The sequence below is a fragment of the Lithobates pipiens genome, unplaced genomic scaffold (genome assembly GCF_037356315.1).
Source record: "Lithobates pipiens isolate NorthernLeopardFrog02 unplaced genomic scaffold, aLitPip1_a1.2 Scaffold_8, whole genome shotgun sequence".
Lineage (NCBI taxonomy): Eukaryota > Metazoa > Chordata > Amphibia > Anura > Ranidae > Lithobates > Lithobates pipiens.
The window spans coordinates 283,791,946-283,818,123 of NW_027507903.1; the positions used below are offsets into that span (position 1 = coordinate 283,791,946).

General features: G+C 41.8%; 1 protein-coding gene across 1 annotated transcript in view; it reads left to right on the forward strand.

The window, feature by feature from the left end:
• The window catches only part of GNPTAB (N-acetylglucosamine-1-phosphate transferase subunits alpha and beta), a 144,535-nt gene extending 137,781 nt beyond the window's left edge, over positions 1–6,754 (forward strand). The window contains exons 20-21 of the mRNA XM_077472213.1: positions 3,650–3,740; positions 6,207–6,754. Of these exons, the coding sequence (XP_077328339.1) occupies positions 3,650–3,740; positions 6,207–6,284 (169 nt within the window). The 3' untranslated portion in view covers positions 6,285–6,754. The remainder of the gene's footprint in view (positions 1–3,649; positions 3,741–6,206) is intronic.
• The last annotated feature ends 19,424 nt before the right edge of the window (positions 6,755–26,178 follow it).

Here is a 26,178-nt window from a genome sequence, read left to right on the forward strand (position 1 = left end):
TGTCCCATGCGGAGATCTCCCTTCACTTCCTATCCCAAAGCCAAACAGGAAGTAAGAGGAAATCCTTGCAAATTAAGGAAGTTCCTTGGGGACCCCAAGGTCGCCGGAACTAGTATCGCTATTGGAAGCTTTCCCCTCTATTACTTTTCTGGGAACAACCCAAAATTTGAGATTTTCTTTTACTGTCACTTTCAATGATAATAGTAAACAAGACAGGGTGAATCTCCCTAAAGGGGACACAGCCCGCAATAAAAATTGACAAGTGAAAACATTTTTCTCCATTGCCAACAATGGAATAGACTCCTAAAATGTAGGTACCAGCTGTAATTCTTTGGGGTGTGTCCAGCTGTGCTTCCAAGGCCAAAAGCCAGCTTTCTGAGTGCAAAGTATTCCCAGAGACAACTGTTGTCTGGGATGTATTTGTGTGTCTATCCTTCTAAACTCTTGGCTGAGAATTGGACATTCTTAATGGAGAGAGTACAGGCTGTGGTGTATCCAAGTCTACTAATATGGACGCAAGCATGTGTGCTGATTTCTTTGATAGAACCAATGCTGTGTTTGAAGATGTCTGCAGGTATTTATCAGCCATTGGGCAGGAAACCTGAACTGGCAGATGTTTTAATGGCCCAGTAGAGCCCTTTTAGAAAAATGGTCCTGTTTACACTGGGTTTAAAAGCAGACAAACGAGGTACGTTATTAATGCTCCTCAAACACCTATTAAAGCAGTCTGCAATTGATAATGAGGACAGGGCACAAAGCTGTTCACATTATCAAGACATAAAGCTTTTTTATCATGTTGCCACACTGAGTTTTAAAAAAATGAAGCTACATGTCAAGTTTGGAAGGAGTTGAAGCATCTCAATTCCTTCCATTCAAGTCTATGGTAATGCACCATTAATGTCAAAAAGTAGTGCAGGAACCTTTTTTTCAAAGTCGCTGCAACGCGAGTCGCAGCAATTTGAACGGTTCCATTGCCGACAATGTGGCGCGACTTGTCATGCGATTTGGAACTGTCAAACTGCACCAGTGTGAACAGGGGCTTAAGCAGACTTGCAAATACAATCTTTCATCCCTTTGACCTTATTAGGCCTTGTTTACACTTGCTCAAAATACTGACACTGAACAAAGTTGTCTGTTTTTTTGTTTCCTCTGAGCAAGGCCTAACATGCTGCAAACACGTGCCAGCACGTTAGGCCTTGTTCACAGGAAGAAAAAAAAATAGGCGTCTGGTGTGCATTTTTAACACGCGTCAAACCCACATAGAGGATTTAGGGAGCAATTTTAACGCATGTTAAAAGCTTGTCAAGTGCGTTAAACAACATACATTGATGCTATAGACAAGTTTGTTCAGTGTCAGTATTTTGATCAAGTGTGAACAAGGCCTAATGATGTTAAAGGGATAAAAGATTGTATTTGCAAGTCTGCTTAACCACTTAAGCCCCGGACCAATTTGCAGCCAAAGGACCAGGCCCCTTTTTGTGATTCAGCACTGCGTCGCTTTAACTGACAATTGCACAGTTGTGCGAAGTGGCTCCCAAACAAAATTGGCTTCCTTTTTCCCCACAAATAGAGCTTTCTTTTGGTGGTATTTGATCACCTCTGCGTTTTTTATTTTTTGCGCTATAAACAAAAATAGAGCGACAATTTTGAAAAAAATTCAATATTTTTTACTTTTTGCTATAATAAATATCCCCAAAAAATATATAAAAAAAAATGTTTTTCCTTAGTTTAGGCCGATATGTATTCTTCTACATATTTTTGCTAAAAAAAAAAAAAAATTGCAATTAGCGATTATTGATTGGTTTGCGCAAAAGTTATAGCGTTTACAAAATAGGGGATAGTTTTATAGCATTTTTATTATAATTTTTTTTTTCACTAGTAATGTCGGCGATCAGCGATTTTTATTGTGACTGTGACATTATGGCGGACACATCGGACATTTTTGACACATTTTTGGGACCATTGTCACTTATACAGCAATCAGTGCTATTTAAATGCACGGATTCCTGTGTAAATGACACTGGCAGTGAAGAAGTTAACCACTAGGGGACGAGGAGGGTTTTTTTTTTTTTTTTTTTTACTGTAGGGGGCGTGGCTTGGCATGTGATGTCACTGACCGTCTTTACCTATAACAGTGGCGATCGGGTCCGCGGGTCCCGCGGCCACGGTCACAGAGCTCAGGACCGGGTCATGAGTGCGACTCACGGCTGGGCACTTAAAGAGCAATGTACCTGTACGTGCTTGTGCCCGGCCATGCCATTCTGCCGACGTAAATGTGCAGGAGGCGGTCCTTAAGCAGATAAAGTGGTTGTTAACTCCCCTGCCCAACTTTACTGCATGTAAAGAATTTTGCAATCACTTACTTGTAGGTGGCGTTAAAGTTTTTACAAACTTCGCTGTTTAGGAGATGGCATCGATATCTGTTCAGTGATGTCACTAGCGCATGCGCCATTTTTGTCCCTCACGGCACGCTCAGCAAGACGTCAGTCTATGCATCTATGTATCGCGCCTCTGATAGCAGAGCTCCACCGCATCACAATCCCACGAGATCCTGGTGTTCTTGAAACACCCCATGTGACCAGCTACGTCACAGAGGGTGTGAACAAGGACATTCATGGTTAACACAGGGATGATATTTGCATGTGTGCTCTTATTGGTTTGCCGGACCGCTGCCATGGTAACGGTATACTAAAACGAGGATTGGTTAATCTTTACTGAGCATGTATGAAATTCTGGCTTTGACAGAGAGGAAAGAGCGGAAGTACAGATGAGGCTGGAATTGGAAGGCAACCACAAACATGACGCCATCTTAGGCAGGAACAGATAAAGAAACTAAGCTGTAGAAACAGTAAGAAAGATCCTAGAATGCTAATTCGTATCCCGGTGAGTTTATAAATGCTATAAATAGTGGCCATATGATTCCTGGGAAGCCCCTGTTCAAGCCCCAAGTGCACCGCTCCAGTGTGAAAGCCCTCTGGATTTCACACTGGAGTGAGAGGAAAGGCTCTTTGCAGGCGCTATTTTTAGCACTATAGCGCCTGTATAGCGTCTCAGTGTGAAAGCAGTCTAACATGTAGAAAGACAGACATATAAAAAAAAGGCCAGAATTAACGTTTTTCCTATCATTCAATATCAAACCTGTCGCGAAAGTTGAAATATGATTTGGGAAGTTGAAGAGGTTATACAAGAATTTGTGGGGTGATCTCTGGATACTAGTAGTAGGAGATTACAGATAACTCAAAATATATCTAAAGTCATTTTTTCTTTTGAATAGAGTAGGAATTAGAAAAAAAAAAAAAAATTTCTATTAAGAAGGTTTTCTTTGCATTTGTCTTTCCATTCTCTCTATTCCTGATCTGCTGACAACTCAATGTGTTAGATTTCCCATCAATTTCTCACCAGAAGGTGAATTTCCCTAATTGGGAGCACAGCAGGAAAACATGACTGTTCAAATCCCTCATCCAAAACATAAAAAATTGTAATTTAAGATACAGTTTAAGGTTATTTGGCCCATTTATTGCTTTCATTTTTTGCCTGGAATTGATAAGATTGTGGAGTTTATTCACTGTGTGTGTGTGTGTGTGTGTGTACATTTGTTTGCAACCTTTCTTATATAAAAGATTTATAGAAAATGTTTTTTTTTTTTTAGGAGGAGTTACAGAGACAAACTTAAGTTCTGGACACATTGTGTATTGGCCACATTGATTGTGTTTACAGTCATCTCCTTTTTTGCTGAACAGGTAATTTTGTTTTGTTCTAGTGCTGCTAAATTCTTTTTTTGAATAATTTAACAGAAATGATTTATCTTAATCGTGCAGTACAAGGACATAAGCAAAGTATTCACAGACCCTGGGTTATAGGCTTGTATTTTCAAGTGATGGGACACTGGCAAAGCTATTAAAGACAATGCCCCCTGTGTGCCCCTCCTTTAGCCCAACCCCACTTTGTAAACCCTTCATTTTTTGCTAGTGTCCTAAGGTGATGGATCTCTTCTACTTCACAAAGAAACTACTCTTGGCTTAAACAGCTGTTTTCGTTTTTTTTTTTTTTTTTTATCCTCAAACTCTTCAATCAACTCCTCAATGCCTTCTAATGCCACAATAAGAAGCAATGCATGCGGTTCAGAAAAACCTTATTAGACCTCGGGAGCTGTACCACTATCCCACCTGTGGGGACATCCATTAATGCTGCTTAGGGCACTGGATCCAGCACTCTCTCGTGCAATGTATGGTAGTCAGATGCAGGGTGCCATACAGGTCCATCAATATGAAACCCAGACCCTGAAGACCCCTTCAGGGGTATGCTCACTGTGAAGGGCAAAGCTTGGACTGTATAGACAGCACAGTGTTATGGTCCAGGGCAATATTTGTATTCACTACAGTGTACATTTTTTAAATCTGGCACTAAAAGTCACCCACTCAGAGCTCAGTCTCTGGTGAATGACCAGGTAATATGTCACACCACAGGTCACACATTTAATGTCATGTTTGCCTAGACCCCTTATATGATACTCAGGCACTTCCTCCCAGCTTTTCCATGAGGATTTGCTACAGGATGGTCTACACCCTGTAGATTACTGTGGGTTTTTTTTCTCTGGATATGATTACCCTCTATTCCACACCTCACTGTGCAAGTACTCCACAGGGGAGTACCACACACATAGTTATAGCAGAGACTAGGCTAAAGGGCGTAAAACCAAACATTTGCTCTGCCATAGTTGAACATTAGCTCTTTTCTCAGGACTCAAAAACGCCATGCCTATTACCTACTCCCATTTCTATACCTGAGTCCGATCCCGATATGCTTGCCCTACACGGGGCAGACACAGAAGGGAATGATGAGGACACTGAGGCTGTATTGGAGGAAGCTGGGAACTGTTTTTCTCCCCCGAAACATCACTATATTCAGGTTGATTCACATAACATGCTTGCTAATGTGGAAAGTTCAGATGGCTCTGCAACATTGCCACAAGGTTCTTGCAGAGGCATCCTGACGTTGAGTCTTTCTGACCATTGTTGGGCCAGTTGGCACAGTTCTGTTTGCCAGAGTTGTTGCCCATCCTTCTCATTCAATGCTTGGAGCCATTATAGGGTCTATGAATACTTTTCCTGTGTCCTGTACCGTACAATTAAGATGAGCAGATTTTTCATGTACCTGTAAATTCCATATCTTATGGTACAGGCCACATTCCCTTCCATTACTCAATTTCTCTACATTGCTTGACCAAAAACTGAGGACCCATGGAGTAGGTTAGGCTTATAGGGGAGATGACCCAGGGTTCTGTCCTTAAAAACTTTGCCAATGTCCAAACACCTGAAGGTACAAGCCAAGGTCTATAAATACTTTGCCTGTGTCCTGTGCTGTACTCCAAGATATGGAATTTACATGTAACCCAAAACTCCTCTTTTTTGTTGCAGTAATCTTTAAAATACACATATAAAACACTTTCTATTGTGAAAATGTGTGAAGTTATGTGTAATGCATGTTTTCTTGCCCAAGTACACTACACTATTATTTACATACATTTTTTATGGGAGAAAGATGAACAAGCCTGATTCGCTTGTATGACAGTTCTATGTTTGCTGCTATTCCCCTATAGTAAAAAAAAACGGAATCTTTACATTAAGAACTACCTAGATGTGAATGCAACCTAAGATCCAGACTTACAGATGTTACAGGAGTCCTGTATACCCCTATAACACTTTCAAAGGCTCCCTTTATATACTGTACTTTACTTGCTCCTGCTTGCTTCTGGACATATTTCTCAGTGCATATAATGTAGTGTTAAGAAGGCCAGTATGGTGGCCTGAATTTATGGGAGGAGCCCGGGGGGGGGGGGGGTGTTATTTAAGCAGCCCACTCGGCCATGCTCTTTGCTGGTTTCAGTGAGCAATGCCCTCACTCCTCTCCCCGCCCCACTTTTCATTTTTTTATTAGTTAAAAAAGTTTCAAAAATCCAATAGATTTCGTTCCACTTCACAATTGTGTCCCAATTGCGAAGTTCAAGGGGGCCGAATACTTTCGCAAGGCACTGTATAGATGTATAATATATTTATATATATATATTATATATATATATATATATATATATATATATATATATATATATATATATATATATATATATATATATATATGTATATGTATATATATATATGTATATGTATATATGTATTATTATTATTATTATTTTTTTTTTTTTACAGTTGATTGCACTAAAAAGAAAGCTTTTTCCCAGGAGGAGAATGCAGACTGAAGGGACCCCAGAAAGAAGTAAAGTGTGAAACAGGACTGATTCAAAACCAAACTACCTCATAAGTGAATGAAGGACAGAGTCATATCAGCATCTTATATCAAAAGATAAATGACTCGAATTAATTCATTGATGACTCCAATAATAAGTATTCTGGCTGCTATGAGGTGGTTTTGCTTAAGTATTATTTCGTGGGATGTTCACCCGGCAAATTCTGCAAGAGGCATAGGTGTGTGTGAATGCAGATTATTGGTGCCACTGTAATATAATCTGTGAGGATCTAACCTATAGGTCAGCTACTGCTATGAACATCTGACCTTTAAAACCAAAGGATTATGAAATGACAACACACAAAGATGATGTGTCATTAAAAGTGACAGCTCGGCGTGGGCAAATCAAACCATATTTTTGGTTACATATTTAAACCTTGCTTCCAGCACTCCTTGGACTGTTTTACGTGTGTTTTAAATGAATTAAATGTGTACTGCAATCTTCAAAACAGATATGGATATCAGAATGGTGTGACTTATGAATGTATTTCTTTTATGTGTGTAAATAACCAGTCAAGTGCCTATGTACAGATGATTCATGTTTTGTCCTAATGCTAGACTAATTGTGTTAGGGGTGTTGGGTTTGCTCTGTAATCAGGTGTTTATTTTTCCCCCCAGAAATGCACTTCTAGTTAAGCATATTATGATTTTTGAGCATTAGAATGTCATACCAGATTAGCAATACGATATGATATGAGCTGCCATTACTGACCTCTCCTAAAAATGCTACTTGCCTGGCTGGCTGATACGTAGGCTTCAATTCATTTTGAGTCAGAGACCTAAAACAAGGCTAGACGACAAATGTGGACTCTACAGCCCTTGCCAAATGTTTTGAGAATTACACAAATATACATTTTTTACAATGTCTGCTGCTTCAGTTTTTTTTTTGTTTTTTTTTTAGATCTTTTTGTCAGATGTTACTATGGTATACTGAAGTATAATTACAAGAATTTTAAAGGCTTTTATTGACAATTGCATTAAGTTTATGCAAAGAGTCAATATTTGCAGTGTTGACCCTTCTTTTTCTGGACCTCTGCAATTCACCCTGGCATGCTGTCAGTCAACTTCTGGGCCACATCCTGACTGATGGCAGCCCATTATTGCATAATCAATACTTGGGGTTTGTCAGAATTTGTGTTTTTTTTTTTTTTTTCACCCGCCTCTTGAGGATTGACCACAAGTTCTCAATGAGATTAAGGTCTGGGGAGTTTCCTAGCCAAGGACCCAAAATTTCAATGTTCATTCCCCAAGCTACTTAGTTATCACTTTTGCCTTATGGCAAGGTGCTCCATCATGCTGGAAAAGGCATTGTTCTTCACCAAACTGTTCTTGGATGGTTGGGAAAAGTTGCTCTTGTAGGACGTTTTTGTACCATACTTTATTCATGGCTGTGTTCTTAGGCAAAATTGTGAGTGAGCCCAGTCCGTTGGCTGAAAAGCAACCACCACACATGAATGGTCTTAGGATACTTACAGTATACTGTACTGATGGTAGCCCTCACCTTTTCCTCTCTGGACAAGTTTTTTCCAGATGCCTCAAACAATCAGAAAGGTGATTCATTAGAGAAAATGACTTTACCCCAGTCCTCAGCAGTCCAATCCCTATAAGTTTTGCACAATATCAGTTTGTCCCTGATGTTTTTCCTGGAGAGAAGTGGCTTCTATGCTGCCCTTCTTGACACCAACCCATCCTCCAAAAGTCTTCTTGCTGTGCGTGCAGATGCACTCACACCTGCTTTCTGCCATTCCTGAGCAAGCTCTGCACTTATGCTGCCCCAAACCAGCAGCTGAATCAACTGCAGGAGACGGTCCTGGTGCTTGCTCGACTTTCTTGCCCACCCTAAAGTCTTCTTCACAACAATTGAACCTCTCTCCTTGAAGTTCTTCATAATCCAATAAATGGTTGATTTTGGTGTGATCTTAGTAGCATCAATATCCTTGCCTGCGAATCCCTTTTTGCAAAGCAATGATAGCACTTGTTAACAATGGTAACCATTGTTAACACAGGAAGAACAATGATTTTAAGCACCACCCTCGTTTTAACCACTTCAGCCCCGGAAGGTCTTACCCCCTTAATGACCAGGCCTTTTTTTGCGATACAGCACTGTTATTTTAACTGACAATTGCCCAGTCGCGCAACGCTGTACCCAAATAAAATGGATGTCCTTTTTTTTCCCCCCCTACAAATAGCTTTCTTTTGGTGGTATTTGATCACTTCTGCGGTTTTAATTTATTTTTTACTTTCTGCTATAAAACATATCCAGTAAAAAAATCAAATGTTTTCATCAATTTATGCCAATATGTATTCTGCTACATATTATTGGTAAAAAAAATACCAATAAACGTATAGTGATTGGTTTGCCTAAAAGTTATCGTGTCTACAAACTATGGGATGTTTTTATGGCATTTTTTCTTTTTTTCTTTTTTTTTTTTTCTTTTTTACTAGTAATGGCGGTGATCAGCAATTTTTAGCAGGATTGCAACGGACAAATCAGACACCTAGCTGACACCTTTGAATCTTTTTTGGGGACCAGTGGTAATATTACAGTACAGTGATACTGTACTAATGACACTGGCAGGGAAGTATATGCAAATTGCCATCATAAAAGCTGAGGCAACAGACTTTGTGAAAAATGAATGTTTGTGTCATTCACAAAACTTTTGACCAGAGCTGTAATCTGCTAAATGCTTTTTCCCACTTTGACACTGACTAGTAACAGCCAGGCAATCATCATTTTCAGAATTAGACCAGCAATGGCAGTCCTCATACTTGTCTCATGACAGATGTTGATAAACGTGATACCAATTATTGACTGACTCAAGAGACTTAAAGGATATCTAAAGGTTCCTTTAAAAAAAAAAAAACATGTCATACTTACCTCCTCTGTGCAGATGGTTTTTCAGAGTGGCCCCAATCCTCCTCTTCTGGGGTCCCTCTGTGGCGTTTCTGGGTTCTCCTCTTCTCGAGTGCCCCGTTGGAAAGCTGCTCTTCCTCGGGACACTCGTGCGGGCGTGCTCCCATATCCTGCTGCTATAAATCTATCCAATCAGGGCCCGACACACTGGCTCGAGTCCCTGTTGCAGGGCTGCATAGAATGCATTAAGGTGAAAAACCACGAGGGTTTACAATCACTTTTAAAGTGATTGTAAACCTCAGATATGAACAAAGCATATCCCTCTATAGTGTGTGCTTGTCTCAATCCAGAGCACTAAGTGTCATTTCTGTCTGCTGTCTTATTCCCCTGCTATAAGCATGAGTCACTTCTGATGAATTTTCCTGACACCAAGACAAGGTGACGAGAGGGATCTCCAGCAGATTGACAGCCTCAGCTCTGTTCCTGTAAACTGTGTGAAGCGAGGTGCGACCCTTCCCTCCAATTAGCTCCCAGAGCTCTCCTCACTGATGTAGCAGTAGCTCTGCACCCCCTTCTTTTCAGAGCTGCTTAAATTCTGCACTTGGAATGGATGTAGGGGAAATAAGGCTATAGATAAACGGGTACAACTTAAAGAAGAACTGCAGTCTGCTCACATCATTTGTAATAAATACACCTTTTACACCGCCATTCTGAAGCTTCCCTCCAACCACTTTGCATGTTATTTTATTACTACTGTGATTCTCTACTTGCCAAATATGCTATAGAAATCTCCCTCCACTGAGTCTGACTGCATTAATTTTAACTGTAGGCAGCTGAAGCTGCTGACTGTTCACTTTCTGGATTTACACAGACACACAGAGGCACACCTCCAGCTCTGCAGCTCCCATTAGCCCACTTATGACTCATTCCCCCTCCCTTCGAACTCTCAGGAGAGTGAGTGAGAGAGTTGTGCATGATGTGATAAGCCTAGGCTAATGACCAGACAAGAAACAGGAATTGGGTTGTATAAGGTATTTACTGGCAGTAAAAAAATGTTTTACTATCCAAAGTTAAAACCACAAGGGCAGAAGATTTAATGGATGGAAAGATGAAAAAAATGACTAAAGGTCTGCTTTAAATAGGAGGATTTTTTTTTCATCTTTGTGTATCACCTGAGGCTAGTCAGGAAAGAAAACATACAGTTTTGTAAGTGTGCAATAGCTGTTTGCTTTTTTATTTTGAATGTATTGTTTGGAAGAAAAAAAATAGTGCTGCTTAACGGTTTTGTCCCTGGAACAGTAAGTGGTGTATGTCTAAGGCAATGTAGGGTTCTGCACTGCAAATGAGCCATAGAACAAAATGTTGTTCCATTCAGCAGTAGCTGTCATACGTCCAAACAAAAAGTCCAAATGTAACTTTGTTAGTATACTGACAATTTTAATCCTGACTGGAGGCCTCCCTTAAAATGCAACCCTATGAAACAAAGGATTCTTCATCAGGCATAATTGTAATGGGAACATATTTCCAATACAGCACTTTTCTTGTTTTTTTTTGTTATATATATATATATATATATATATATATATATATATATATATATATATATATATATATATATATATATATATATATATTGATATATTGATATATTGATATATTGATATATATATATATATATAGAATATATATATATATATATATATATAGATATATATATAGATATATATATAGATATATATATAGATATAGATAGATATATATATATAGATAGATATATATATAGATATATATATATATATATATATTTATTTATATATATATATATATATTGATAGATATATATATAATGTGCGTGTGGTTTTCAGGTTGTGCTTTGCCTGATGAAGAAATCTCTGCTTCTAAAGCTTACTTTTAATTTTCATCAGGTTCAATAAATGGTATCGCTTTGGCTTCACTTGTGCTTTTTAGTTTCTAAAAATACATTGATCAACGAATTTTGAGCTTTTTTTTTTTTTTTAAACCCGTCCCGGCGCTATTATTATGATTACACTTGCTTCCCTCTTTTACCGCGTATAATGGTGAAATATTTGGTGGAAGTCTTCATTTAAATGACCTATCTCTGTAGATCAGCGATGGGAATTGATGAAACTGTGCTATGTTAACTTTAATATGAGATGTAAATAGAAAAGTTGTTCAAATGTAAATAATGGGGGGAAGAAATGATGGCAAAGGATGTCATGCAATAAATTTTCTGAGAAAACTATTTTGTTAATGTGCTTTTGAATTGTATTTGCCTTTCCTTTTTTTTTTTTTTGTGGCCCACTTGAGGATATTCTGTTAATGAATTATAATATTGAGCTCTTTCTAGACTTTTGATACATGTGCTGTGCAATATGATGGGTTCCATTGCTGGTCTCATAACCGAGTCCTCTGATGATGATAAAATGAATCACTTCCAATTATGATGATCTTTCTTATCCTGTAGATCAGCCTTTTTCAACAAGGGTGCCTTGGCAAAATGCCTAAAAATGAATCACAAATTGTATACAAGCCAGCAGGTGGATGAAGCCTGCCTTTTAGTTACACAAAGCCACGGGTTTTCACTTTATGACCTTCTAGACCAGCCTTTCTCAACCTTTTCAGAACAGAGGAACCCTTGAAATAGTTCTCCGGTCTCAGGGAACCCCTGCTAAAAATTATAAATCTACAACTCATGATACTTTAGTGTGATGGTCATTGAGAGGAATGGACTTATACTTGTGGTCTTTTAGAAGAATTGCCTCCTTACAGATAGCTAAAAAGATCAATGGTGTCAGTGGGAACTTATCTGAGAGGCAGAAATTGCCCAATGCTGAAGGAACCCCTAGCATCCTCTGGAGGAACTCTAGGGTTCCACGGAACCCTGGTTGAGAATCACTGTTCTAGACACTGGTATCCTAACAACCAATGACATCATCAGTTGATAAGGAGGTTGTCTGTCACCTCTAAAGCATCCTTGTTTGACCCTCCTCTGCCCCTCTCCCTCAGCACTGGGGCAACATTAGCTGACTTATGGAGAGAAATTGAGGGAGAAGAGAAACACTGGAATACTAGTCAGTACCAGTGTGCAAAAGTGTATTTGCTTTGGAAGAATAATGGACCTCTGATGTTGGGTATCCTACATGTGTGGATGTTGCTGCATTATGTACAACTATTAGAATATTGTTCTACATTTTAGATTTAATTTGCATTTTTTCATTTTAGAATGGGATGCCTCAAGACTGTCCATAATTTTTAAGGGTGCCTTGAGATTGTTTATAATTTTAAAGGGTGTCTTGACTGAAAAAAGATTGAGAAACACTGATTTAGAGAAAACTGCATGATCCACTACGCAGCAATGACCAATCGTAGCACCTTGTTCTGTGAAGTCTTTGGCACAGGTATTTAAGCTGTGCTTTGCCCATAGAACTGGTTCGAACACTTTTTTACTTTACTGATAAAAACTTTTTTTTTTTTGCATTCTGTGTACCTATTGGAGAGATCACGAAATCCCCACCGCACACCGGACGAGATCCTGCATATATATTGTGCTCTTATTTAAACCTTGGATAGCGTCACTACAATACAGAAGAAATGATGTTGCCAGCCAAGTACACAGTTTTTTGAGTAAATCCATTTTTGTTAGCATATATATAAAAATTAAAAAATACTACTAATAATAAACATTGATTTCCCACTATTTTCTGGAAATCTATTTTCCTTTTATATGTTGAATGGAGACAGGTGAACTGAATTTCTCCTTAAATCCAAACTCCAGCTTTCTGTCACTTTAAAATAGTTTGTGGGGACCAAGCTGGTCCAAAAGAACTGTTACCATCACTAACAGATATGACTGCTGTGAGCCCTGTGTAAGCTGTATGCTACATACAGTATACAGCACTGTGTTTTGACAGCAGTGCAGGGACTTCCTGTCCTGCTTCCAGCACAAATTTGTGGCAGGCTAGGCACTGCTCAGCCATTCACAGGAAGCTTTGCATTTTTGGAATGAATACAGGGCTTCCTCTGATTGGCTTACGTGGAGAGGCGGGTGAATGATGTCACAATCCCCACCCCAACCAATCGGAGTAAGCCTTCTACTCAGAAAGTCAAAGCTTCTTATGAATGGCTGAGCAGCACTTTGCCCAAGTTTTGTTGTGGGAACTGGGCAGGTAGTCCTCATGCCACTGCCAGAACACAGCACTCTATATGCATGCATATGCATGTATACCATTATATATTGATGATGGATGTATTATGAATGTTATTATTTAAGCAGAATGTTTTTGCACTATTAACTTTATGTTAAAAGACATATGGGAGCACTGCAAATAAGATGTGTTAATTTATTCTGCAGTCTGTTTAGTTTAGACACATTAGTGCTACCCAGGGGTCAGGGGAGATAGTACATTATAATGCTGAAGATATGTCAACCATGTGGACCAAAATTGCTGAACATTCTCACAGGGATGAAAGGTATAAGGCTATAATCACTTCAGCTCCAGAAGGATTTACCCCCTTGCCGACCAGGGCACTTTTTGTGATATGGCACTGCATCGCTTTAAAATTGCACGGTCATGCAACGCTGTACCCAAACAAAATTGACATTCTTTTTTTTTTTTTTAAACACAAATAGAGATTTCTTTTTGGTGGTATTTGATCATCTCTGTGATTTTTATTTTTTGCGCTATAAACAAATAATAAAGCGACAATTTTGAAAAAACATTCTTTTGTACTTTTTGCTATAATAAATATCCCCATTTTTTTTTTAAAAAGGCAATTTTTTTTTCTCAGTTTAGGCCGATATGTATTCTTCTACATATTTTTGGTAATAAAAATCGCAAAAAACGTATATTGATTGGTTTGCGCTATAGCGTCTACAAAATAGGGGATTTCAACGTACAACACTATAACGAGCCAAGAAAATGAAGTTCAATGCTTCCGAGCATGCGTCAGATTGTTAAGGGTTGATATACTTAAACAAATGACACATAAATTTGACAAGTTGCATTTATTCGCACAATCTAAATGAACAAAAATGTGTATTTGACATGCAGAAAGTAAGTACACCCTTACGCTTACCACCACTTTACATCAATGAAATGGAAATCCTATGTTCCAGATTAGGTGCCAATTATTAGCGAGTATGCAGGCGGAACTCCTCTTATTTTAAAAAGGTTGTGAAGGCCTATGAGTATAGTAAGGGATTTAAAAAGATTGTTAAATGATTTGAAATCATTAATCCTCCTCTAAATAAACGTATTCTACAAGGGGAATAGCTTTCAACTGACTGCTAATTTTCTACAGGACCAGGAGTTGAATTTTTGATGCCTAAAGTGGAGTTCCACCCAAAAGTGTAACTTTGAATGGTTGTACTCCTACCCCTCTCCGGTGATACATTTGGCACCTTTCTGGCGGATAGGATACTTGTCTTTCACAGGTATCCTGTTCCCACTTCCGGGAGACTCAGCCATGGGTATTGAAGCCATAATGCTTCACTGCTGGTTTCCCTTACTCGCAATGGAGGCGGCATGCACCCGACAGCTGATGGAAACATCAGCTGCGGTGCCGACAGTGCTGGACTCCAGGACAGGTAAGTGTCTGATTTTTAAAACTCAGCAGCTGCAGTATGTGCAAGTTGCTAGCTTTTCATTTTTGCAGCAGTGTGCGGACCTCCTCTTTAAAAAGGAGCTCCAAGCTGGGCAAAAAAATACTGTAGCTGCTAACTTTTAATATAAGGACATTTCCCTGTCCAGAGATCCAGCGACGTCAGCACCCCAAGCTGATTCATTAATCGGCTTCAGGTGAAGGTGCTGGCATCTTCACTAAGGGAAACCGCCAGTTAAGCTTTCAGACTTCACAGCCAGTTTTCTACTGCGCGTGCGTGAGTCGCTCTGCACTTTCTGAATGGTCCTTCCATCTTCTAGGACCTGTATGTGTACCAGAAGGCAGCGGGGGGAATGAGTAGAGGCCAGAAATACTTGGTGATCTAACCTGAAAGTGGGAGCGGGTACTTGTCAAAATCAGGTACGTGCTTCCCCCAAAAAAGTGCCAAATGTGGCAGTGAAGGGTGGGGGGAGAGAAGAGTGCAAACAAGCGGAGCTTCCTCTTGACTGGAGCTCCGTTTTAAAGAAGTCTCCAAGAACCTCAAAATGTAATCTCTGGATTTGCAGGTGACTCTTACTAGAGTTTGTTGTCAAAGTGCATGCATCTACAATCAAAAGGAGAATGCACCAATTAAATCCTAATGGGAGGTGTGCCATAGGGATGATTTTGCTGTGAACATAAGAAAAATAAATGAACATAAGAAAAAAAACAACAGTGTACTATTAAACCTGTATGCAAAGACTACGACTTCTATAACAATGTGCTGTAGGCACATTTATGATCTTCATCATCCAGCATTCTAAACAATCTGATTAAATCTGTTGAAAGCAGTTCACCTTTTATGTTGAGTAGCCGGTTCTCCCTGTCTGCCAACATGATGGGTGAGATTAAAGTAAGAACTCTATTTACATCATGTGACTACATCAATGGGCTGATGGGTTTGTCCTTCAATATATTCATTCTGCAATATTTTATTTTAAGAAAATATGCATGGCAATTGTCACACAGAAGTAATTCTAGATGTAGTGACATATGTTGTTTACAGTATCAGGTAATAAAACTAGCACAGCACTGACATGAGGTCATATGTCATCAGTATTGTTAAGTGTATGACCTGTAGAAAAAAGTGCATTAGAGCATACCTGTATGTCATTGATTTTAACACACCATCATTAGTGTCACTTTTAACTGTTCAAAGCTATCTATATACATTTTGCTTTACTGAAGGCATGTATAACACAGCTAGAACATGTGACATTGAGATGGCACAGAGGACAATAAGGCCACATTCACATGATCTGGGGGCTCTACACCTTCAAGAATCAGTGTATTTTTGCTCTGAATTTGCAGTTATGCTGCGTACACACGATTGGACATTCCGACAACAAAATCCTAGATACGGATGTTGGCTCAAAGTTGTCTTGCATACACATGGTCACACAAATGTTGTCGGAAATTCCGAACGTCAAGAACACAGTGACGTACAACAGGTACGACGAGCCGAGAAAAATGAAGTTCAATAGCCAGTGTGGCTCTTCTGTTTGATTCCAAGCATGCGTGGAATTTTGTGCGTCAGAATTGTGTACACACGATCGAAATTTCCAACAACGGATTTTGTTTTCGGAAAATTTAAGAACCAGCTCTCACCCACCTTGGCATTTTTCGTGTTTTATTGCCTGGAATTAACATGGATTGTTTGAGGATTTGCATAATTTAATTTACAGAACATGCCCACAACTTTGAAGATTTTATTTATTTTTTTATCGTGAAGCAAACCACAAATAGGACAAAATAACAGAAAAAGTCAATGTGCATAACTATTCAACCCCCTAAAGTCAATACTTTGTAGAGCCACCTTTTAGCCCTTGTACACACGGTCGGAGAATCTGTCGGAATGAGTCTTATCGGACCGTGTCGTCAGATAATCCGACTGTGTGTGGTATGCATCGGACTGATTCCGTCCGAATCTCCGTCCGACCCAATTTTCCAACATGTTGGAAATATTTCCCAACCAACTGGGCCGGACGGACCTAATCCGATCATGTGTAGAGCATTTTCATCGGACCAAGTGCCACGCATGCTCAGATCAAATTCCTACATCAAAGCTATTGGCTACTAGCCTGAATGTAGTCCCATCGTAACGTAATTACGTCATCACTTTCTGAAAGATCGGATTTTTCGCCAACTTGGCCCGTGTGTATGCAACAGTTTCGGACACAATCCGTCGGACTAAATCCGACGGATTTGGTTGGCAAAATCTCCGACCGTGTGTACAGGGGCTTATGGCTATCACAGCTCCAAGTCGCTTTGGATAAGTCTCCATGAGCTCGTCACATCTTACCACTAGGATTTTTGCCCATTCCTCCTTGCAAAACTGCTCCAGCTCCTTCAAGTTGGATAGTTTGTGCTTGTGAACAGCAATCTTTAAGTCTGACCACAGTTTTTTCTAATCTATTTTACATGTTTCCTCTTAAACCACTCAAGTGTTGCCTTAGTGTGTATGGGGTCATTGTCCTGCTGGAAGGTGAATCTCCGTCCTAGCCTCAAATCACACACAGAGTGGTACAGGTTTTGCTCAACAATATCCCTGTATTTAGCACCATCCATCTTTCTCTCAACTCTGACCATTTTCCCAGTCCCGACTGCTGAAAAACATCCCCACAGCAGGGGATGGTGTTCTTTGGGTGATGTGATGGGTTTGCGCCAGACATAAAATTTTCTTTGATGGCCAAAAAGTTTAATTTTTGTCTCTACAGACCAGAGCACCTTCCTCCATACATTTTGGGAGTCTCCCACATGCCTTTTCGCAAACTCAAAACTTGCCATTTTGTATTTTGCTGAAAGTAATGCCTTTCTTCTGGCCACTCTGCCATAAAATCCAACTCTATGGAGCGTACGGCTTATTGTCGTCCTATGTACAGATACTCCAGTCTCTGCTGTGGAACTCTGCAGATCCTCCAGGGTTACATTAGGTCTCTGTGCAGCCTCTCTGAATAACCACTTAAAGAGGAGGGCCGGTTTAAAAAAAAAAATTTAAAGTCAGCAGCTGCAAACACTGTAGCTGCTGACTTAATAAGCACACTTACCTGTCCAGAGCGCCCGCGATGTCGGCCGCCCGAGGCTGACCCGTCCCTCGGCTCTCAGGTCCCGGTGCCGCCATTTTGGCTAAGGGAAACGGGCAGTGGAGCCTTGCGGCTTCACTGCCCGTTTCCTGCTGCGCATGCGCAAGTCACGCAGCGCTTTGTGAATGGGGCGCGCTGTGTTTTGGGACACACAGTTCCCAGAACACAGCGCGACCCATTACCCAGAAGACGCCGCACGGAGGAGAGAAGACAGAAGATCTCCGCAGAGGAAGAGGCAGATTAGGATGATGTGCCTAGCAACAGGCATTTCTGGTAAGTTAAAAAAAAAAATCTTTTTTTTCTGATTTTTTTCTAATTTTTAATGTATTTTTTTTTTCAGGGTGGCCCTCCACTTTAAGGACCGAGCCTCTTCTGAGATTTGTTGTTTACAAGTTGGAAAACATTTTTTTTTGTTAGAAAATAACATTATACATTTTTTTTCTAACCCCCTAGAGAATAAAATGACAGTCCTTACAATACTTTCTGTCACACCGTATTACACAGCGGTCTTACAAACGCACTTTTTTTGGACAAAGTTTTGAATAAAAAAAATAAGTAAAGTTAGCACAATTTTTTTTTTTATTGTGAAAGATAATGTTACGCTGAGTAAATTGATTCCAACATGTCACGCTTCAAAATTGCACCCGCTTGTGGAATGGCGGCAAACTTTTACCCTCAAAAATCTCCATAGGTGATGTTTAAAAAAATTCCACAGGTTGCATATTTTGAGATACAGAGGAGGTCTAGGGTGGGAATAATTGCTCTCGCTCTACCGATCGTGGCAATGTCTCACGTGTGTGGTCTGAACACTGTTTCATGTATGCGTTCGCTTCTGCACGTGAGACGTGGCGCGTTAAAAAAAAAAAAATCGTATTTATTTTACCTATTTTATTTTTACACTGTTCTTTTAAAAAGAAAAAATTATGTCACTTTTATTCCTATTACAAAGAATTACACAAGTCGGTCCGGCTTTGAAAATGCTCCCTGTACTACTTTGATCGACTTTGATCCTACTTCAGCCCATTGAATAGCATTGAAGTTGGATCAAAGTTGGATCGCCGTCTTGCCTGATCCGACTTTGGCATGCGACTTGTGCTCTGATGATCTTGAGTAGGAACTCCACGGCAAATTTTAAATAAAAAACCGTCATGGGTTCCCCTTCCAAAAGCATACCAGGCCCTTTGGTCTGATATAGATTTTAATGGGAACCCCTAAGCTGAAAAAAACAGTGTAGGGGTCCCCCCAAGATCCATACCATACATTCATCCGAGCACGCAGCCCGACCGGTCAGGAAAGGGGGTGGGGACGAGCGAGCTTCCCCCTCCTAAACCATACCAGGCCGCATGCCCTTAACATGGGAAGATGGGGAGTGGGTGCTTTGGAGCGGGGGGTGCACTGCGGCCCCCCCCCCAACGCGCCTTGTCCCCATGTTGATGAGGATAAGGGTCTCCTCCCAACAACCCTGGCCGTTGGTTGTTGGGGTCTGCGGGCAGGGGGCTTATCTGAATCCGGGAGCCCCCTTTAATAAGGGGGCCCCCAGATCCCGCCCCCCCACCCTATGTGAATGAGTGTAGGGTACATCGTACCCCTACCCATTCATCTGGGGGAAAGAAAGTGTCAATTAAAAAAACACACTAGACCAGTATTTAAAGTAATTTGTTCGGCAGCTCCGGGGGTCTCTTCCGACTCTGCTCTCTCCAGCCTTTTCTCCCGCTCTCCGGTCTCTTCTCCCAGGCTCCGGTTCTTCTCCCACTCTCCGGTGTCTTCTGGGCTCCTCCGCTATCTTCTGCTCTTTTGCCCGCTCTTTTCTAGCTTTGGCCTGGTCTTCTCCGTCGTCTTCTTCCCTGTAATGCCGTGTGCGCGGTGCGCAACGACTTATATAGGCATGGGGCGGGGTTACCGTGTGAGATCATCTGGTGTCCCCGCCCCTTATGACGTCACCACCTGGGGCATGATGGGGTGGTGATGTCATAAGGGGCGGAGTCACCAGATGACATCACCCGGTGACCGCGCCCCATATAAGTCATTGCGCACTGCGTACACAGCATTACATCGGGAGAGGACCAGAGGGAAGAAGACGACAGAGAAGACCGGGCCAAAGCTAGCAAATGAGCGGGCAAAAGAGCAGATGATACGTAGCGGAGGAGCCAGGCAGAAGAACCGGAGGCCGGAGAGAGCGGAGAAGTCAGAAGAGACTCCCGGAGCTGCCTAATAAATTACTTTAAATGCCGGTCCAGTGTGTTTTTTTAATTGACACTTTCTTTCCCCCATGTGAATGGGTAGGGGTGCGATGTACCCCATACTCATTCCCATGGGGTGGGGGGCTGGGATCTGGGGGCTCCTGGTTTCAGATAAGCCCCTCGCCCGCAGACCCCGACAACCAACGGCCAGGGTTGTCAGGAAGAGGCCCTTGTCCTCATCAACATGGGGACAAGGTGCGTTGGGGTGGAGGGGTCACCCCCCATGTTGAGGGCATGCAGCCTGGTATAGTTAAGGAAGGGGGGGGGCGGCTCGCTCGTCCCAACCCCCTTTCCTGACCGGCCAGGCTGCGCGCTTGGATAAGGGTATGGTATGGATTTTGGGGGGACTCCCACGCCGTTGTTTCAGCATAGGGGTTTTCCCTTAAAATCCATATCAGACGTAGGGCCTGGTATGCTTTTTCCGTTTTTTTCATTTAAATTTGGCGCGGAGTTCCCCCTCAAGATTCATACCAAACAGTGCTTGGTATTGGTGGGGATCCAAGTCGAATCCCTGTTCATTGAAGTTGGACACGTCTCTGACTTCAACTCGCAGCGTAAACTCAGATCCAAAGTAGGACGAGTGCCATGTCACACCAGTGTGAACCCAGCCTAGGGGTATTGTTTGAGAACTTTCGTGAACAAACAGCATCACAAAGGCGAAGGAACACACCAGACAGTTCAGGGATAAAGTTGTGGAGAAGTTTAAAGCGAGGTTAGATTACAAAAAAAAGTATCCGAAGCTTTGAACATCTCATGGAGCACTGTTCAATCCATCACCTGAAAATGGAAAGAGTATGGCACAACTGCAAACCTTCCAAGACATGGCCGTCCACCTAAACTGACAGGCCGGGCAAGGAGAGCATTAATCAGAAGCAGCCAAGAGGCCCATGGTAACTCTGGAGGAGCTGCAGCCATCCACAGCTCAGGTGGGAAAATCTGTCCACAGGACAACTATTAGTCGTGCACTCCACAAATCTGGCCTTTATGGAAGAGTGGCAAGAAGAAAGACATTGTTGAAAGAAAGCCATAAGAAGTTCCATTTGAAGTTTGCGAAAAGCCATGTAGGTGGCACAACAAACATGTGGAAGAAGGTACTCTGGTCAGATGAGACCAAAATTGAACCTTTTGGCATAAAAGCAAAATGCTGTGTGGCGGAAAACGAATGCCCCATACACACGGTCGTAAATTCTGACTGAAAAAGTCAGATCAAATTATATTGTCGGAAAATCCAATCGTGTGTGGGCTCTATCGGACTTTTTCCGTCTGATTTTCCAACACACAAAGTTTGAGAGCAGGATCTAAAATTTTCCAACAACAAAATCCGATCGTTTAAATTCCGATTGTGTGTAGACAATTCCGACGGACAAAGTGCCATGCATGCTCAGAATAAACTAAGAGACGAAAGCTATTTCCTACTGGCTCGTTTATACTCCCGTCGTACGTGTTTGACGTCACCTCGTTCCGAACGATCGGATTTCCCGGGAAACTTTGCGCGACCGTGTGTATGCAAGACAAGTTTGGCCCAAAATCTGTCGGAAAAAATCCAGAATGTCTGACCATGTGTATGGGGCATTACACTGCACATCACCCTGAACACCCCATCCCTGTGAAACAAGGTGGTGGCAGTATCATGTCGTGGAGATGCTTTTCTTTAGCAGGGACAGGGAAACTGGTCAGAATTGATGGGAAGATGGATGGAGTCAAATACAGTGCAATCATAGAAGAAAACCTGTTAGTCTGCAAAAGACTTGAGACTGGGGTGGAGGTTCACCTTCCAGCAAGACAACAACCCTAAACATACAGCCAGAGCTACAATGGAATGGTTTAGATCAAAGCATATTCATGTGTAATGCCGTGTACACACGACTGGACTTTTCGTCAGCTGAATTCCGTCGAATAGGACTTGTCTACACACAATCTCACCAAAGTCCGATGGATTCGACCATGATGACGTACGACCGGACTAGCATAAGGAAGTTCATAGCCAGTAGTCAATAGCTGCCCTAGTGTTGGTTTTCATCCATTGGACTAGCATACAGACAAGCGGATTTTTCGACCAGACTCGAGTCCGTCGGAAAGATTTGAAACATGTTCTAAATCTAAAGTTCATCTGATTTTTTGACAGCAAAGGTCCGATGAAGCCCACACACGGTCGAATTGTTCGACGGATTAATTCCGTCGGACCTTTGCTGTTGAAAAGTCCGGCCGTGTGTACACGGCATTAGAATGTCCCAGTTAAAGTCCAGACCTAAATCTAATTGAGAATTTGTGGCAAGACTTGAAAATTGCTGTTCACAGACGCTCTCCATCCAATCTGACAGAGCTTGAGCTATTTTGCAAAGAAGAATGGGCAAAGATTTCACTCTCTATATGTGCAAAGCTGGTATAGACATACCGAAAAACACTTGCAGCTGTAATTGTAGCGAAAGGTGGTGCTACAAAGTATTGACTCAGGGGGCTGAATACAAATGCACGTCACACTTTTCAGATATTTATTTGTAAAAAATTTTGAAAACCATTTATTTTCCTTCCACTTCACAATTATGTACCACTTTGTGTTGGACTATCACATAAAATGCCAACAACATACGTTTACATTTTTGGCTGTAACATGACAAAATGTGGAAGGGACTATATACAGTACATGATCCTATACCCACATTTTATTCAGAGGAAGGCAAAAAAAACTCCAATAAAGCATGATCTATATTGCTCAAGCAGGAGAATAATTACTAAATTGTTCTCTTGATAAATTATAACTATGTGAACAAAGGATATAAACTTCCTTTCCTAAAGGTATTTCAATAAAAGAGGTCAATAAAAAGAAGAGTAAAGCTAGCCATAAACACTGAATATGATGGCAGTCCTGAACTAACCTATCTGAACAATATGTTTGGGAAAGACTAAGCACAGGCATGAACTCTCATATAGCTTAAGAACTAAATTCTTTGCACTGAGCAGATGAGTTCTGAGCCAATGTTATCAAGGGCCACATGAACATCCAACACGTTCATTTTACAAAGAACGATCTACAGCGAACTGCTAAACATAAAAATGGCCATGTCTTCCTAGCTGTATCAAGCAAGCATCATCTATGTCCATGGTTCCCTATTTAACTTCCTTCCCCCTTTGGTTTAACCACTTCAGCCCCGGACCATTTTGCTGGCCAAAGACCAGACCACTTTTTGCGATTCGGCACTGCGTCGCTTTAACTGACAATTGCACGGTCATGTGACGTGGCTCCCAAACAAAATTGACGTCCTTTTTTTCCCACAAATAGAGCTTTCTTTTGATGGTATTTTATCACCCATGCGGTTTTTATTTTTTGCGCTATAAACAAAAATAGAGCGACAATTTAGAAAAAAAATGCATTATTTTTGACTTTTTGTTATAATAAATATACCCCAAAAATATATAAAAAAAAAATGTTTTCCCTCAGTTTAGGCTGATACGTATTCTTCTACATATTTTTGGTAAAAAAATCGCAATAAGCGATTATTGATTGGTTTGCGCAAACGTTATAGCGTTTACAAAATAGGGGATAGTTTTATGCCATTTTTATTAATATTTTTTTTTTTTACTAGTAATGGCGGCGATCAGCGATTTTTTTATTGTGACTGCAACATTATGGCGGACACATCGGACATTTTTGACACATTTTTGGGACCATTGTCATTTATACAGCAATCACTGCTATACAAATGCAGTGATTCCTGTGTAAATGACACTGGCAGTGAAGGGGTTAACCAGTGGGTGGCAGTGTAGGGGTTAAGTGTTCCTAGGGGTGTGTTACTAACTGTTGGGGGCTGGGCTTTCATTTAGTGAACACTGATCTCTGCTCCAATCACATGGAGCAGAGATCAGCATCACTTGTTGCTAGGCAGAACGGGGAGATGCTATTTACAACGGCATCTCTCCGTTCATCCGCCCCGTGAGGCGATCGCGGGTATGCCCGTGGCGATCGAGTCCGCGGGACCCGCAACCGGACTCACGGGGATCCCGACCAGCGCGCGAGCACGTCGCCGGCGGCGTACTCACGATGGCAGGGCGGCATTAAAGATTGGACGTACCTGTACGCCAATATGCCTGCCCGTGCCATTCTGCCGACGTACATCGGCGTGCGCTGGTCGGGAACTGGTTAAAGTAAACCTGTCATAAGAAAAACAACTGAGCTGGCATTCCTGAACTCTCCTAGTTGCCCAACTGTCATCATCCTTCTTCTTAAATACTTTAGGGTGGATTTACTAAAGGCAAATAGACTGTGCACTTTGCAAAGTGCAGTTGCTACAGAGCTTAGTAAATGAGCAGAAGCTCTGCTGACTTCCATCATCCTATGACGTGCAAAAAAAAATTATGTTTTTTTTATCTATCCTTGCAAGTTATTGGGTATTCTTTGCAAAGGGAATCTTTACCTCATTTACTACCACGTTCCCCCGAAAATAAGGCCTGGTCTTATATTAATTTTGGCAACAAAAGACACAGTAGGGCTTATTTTCGGTGTAGGTTTTACCATGTAATGTGCGGTCTTCTCTCCCCCTCTCTCTCCCTGCTTGACAGGAATCCCCAGTGTGAATTGAGTTAAAATGCTTGTAAAATCCTATAATCCAGTCTATTACATTAGTATATAATGTACAATGTCACATAAGTAGTAAAAAGAGGGGGATATTCCTGCGCCAGGTCACTAGACTCCTAACTAGTGTACCGCTGCACGCACTAGGGGGAAATGTCTGAACCCACAGGAAAATAAGCAATTAAAAGGATAGTGCTGCGCTGTACTAAATATTTAAATGAAAAAAGAAAGGAAGAATCAGTAGTATCTAGTGGTAGTGTTTGAACAGATCCTAAATGGAAGGTCACTCAATTCCACTATCGTATATTATACTCTGTTTTACTTGTAGCATCTGACCTTCCATTTAGGATCTGTTCAAACACTACCACTAGATACTACTGATTCTTCCTTTCTTTTTTCATTTAAATATTTAGTACAGCACACCACTATCCTTTTAATTGCTTACAATGTCACATAGTTAGTAAGGTTGAATAAAGACACCAGTCCAGGGGAGTAACTATAGGGGGTGCAGCAGTCGCGGCCGCAACCGGGCCCTGTGATGCAGGGGGCCCATGCAGCCCCCTCTACATATGGCCGGCAGCAGCATAGGCAGCTAGGGGTACCAGTGCACCATGCACATGGGTGGCTGGAGGGTGACTAGCAGAGCTCCATGCTCAACTATCGCACTGGCTGCTCTTTAGTTGTGCATTCCCCGCATGACCTGTGTCCTCAGCCAGCTCCTCAGAGTACCCCTCTCCTGCTCCATGCATTGCCGCTCAGTCTGATTTCTGTTCTCCCCAGCCAGAGTCCACCCCCCCCCCCCCCCCCAGTCTGGCCCACACTGCACTGCATACTTCTCCCGGGTAAACAAACTTCAAGCACACAGATGCAGTGCAGCCCTATGACAGCCGGCTCCAGGAGGACACTGCAGGCTTGTCTGCCAGCCCCCCTCCTCCCCGTCATACACAGATGATGAAAGGTCTTTCTGGGAGATATGCTGATCACCCGTCCAGCACACTGGATGGAGCCCAGGCCAACATGGATGAGTGCGCGGCCTGCAGCTTGGTCATGGTGAGTGAGAGGACCCCATCCCCCACACACCATTATATACCCCCTCCATCTCCCCCTGGGGATAGGGATCCCCACCCCCCCTAGGGACAGGGACCCCTTCTCACCTGGGGGCAGTAACTTCATCTGCCCTGGAGAAAAGGACCTTATCTCTTCTGGGGACCGGGACCCCATCCTGCCTAGGGACAGTCCCACAATGGGGCACCTAAAAATAAAAAATAAAAATAATAAAAAAACTACTGATACCAGTGGTGGAACTACAGGGCTCACAAAGGTCATACCTGTGACCACACCCTGGAGTTCCACCGCTGGACTCGGAGGGAAGGGCCTGGCTGGGGTTCAGGGGGGCCCTTCATGGTTTCTTGCATCGGGGCCCTGAAGGTTCTAGTTATGCCACTGCACCAGTCCATCCAGTTCAAC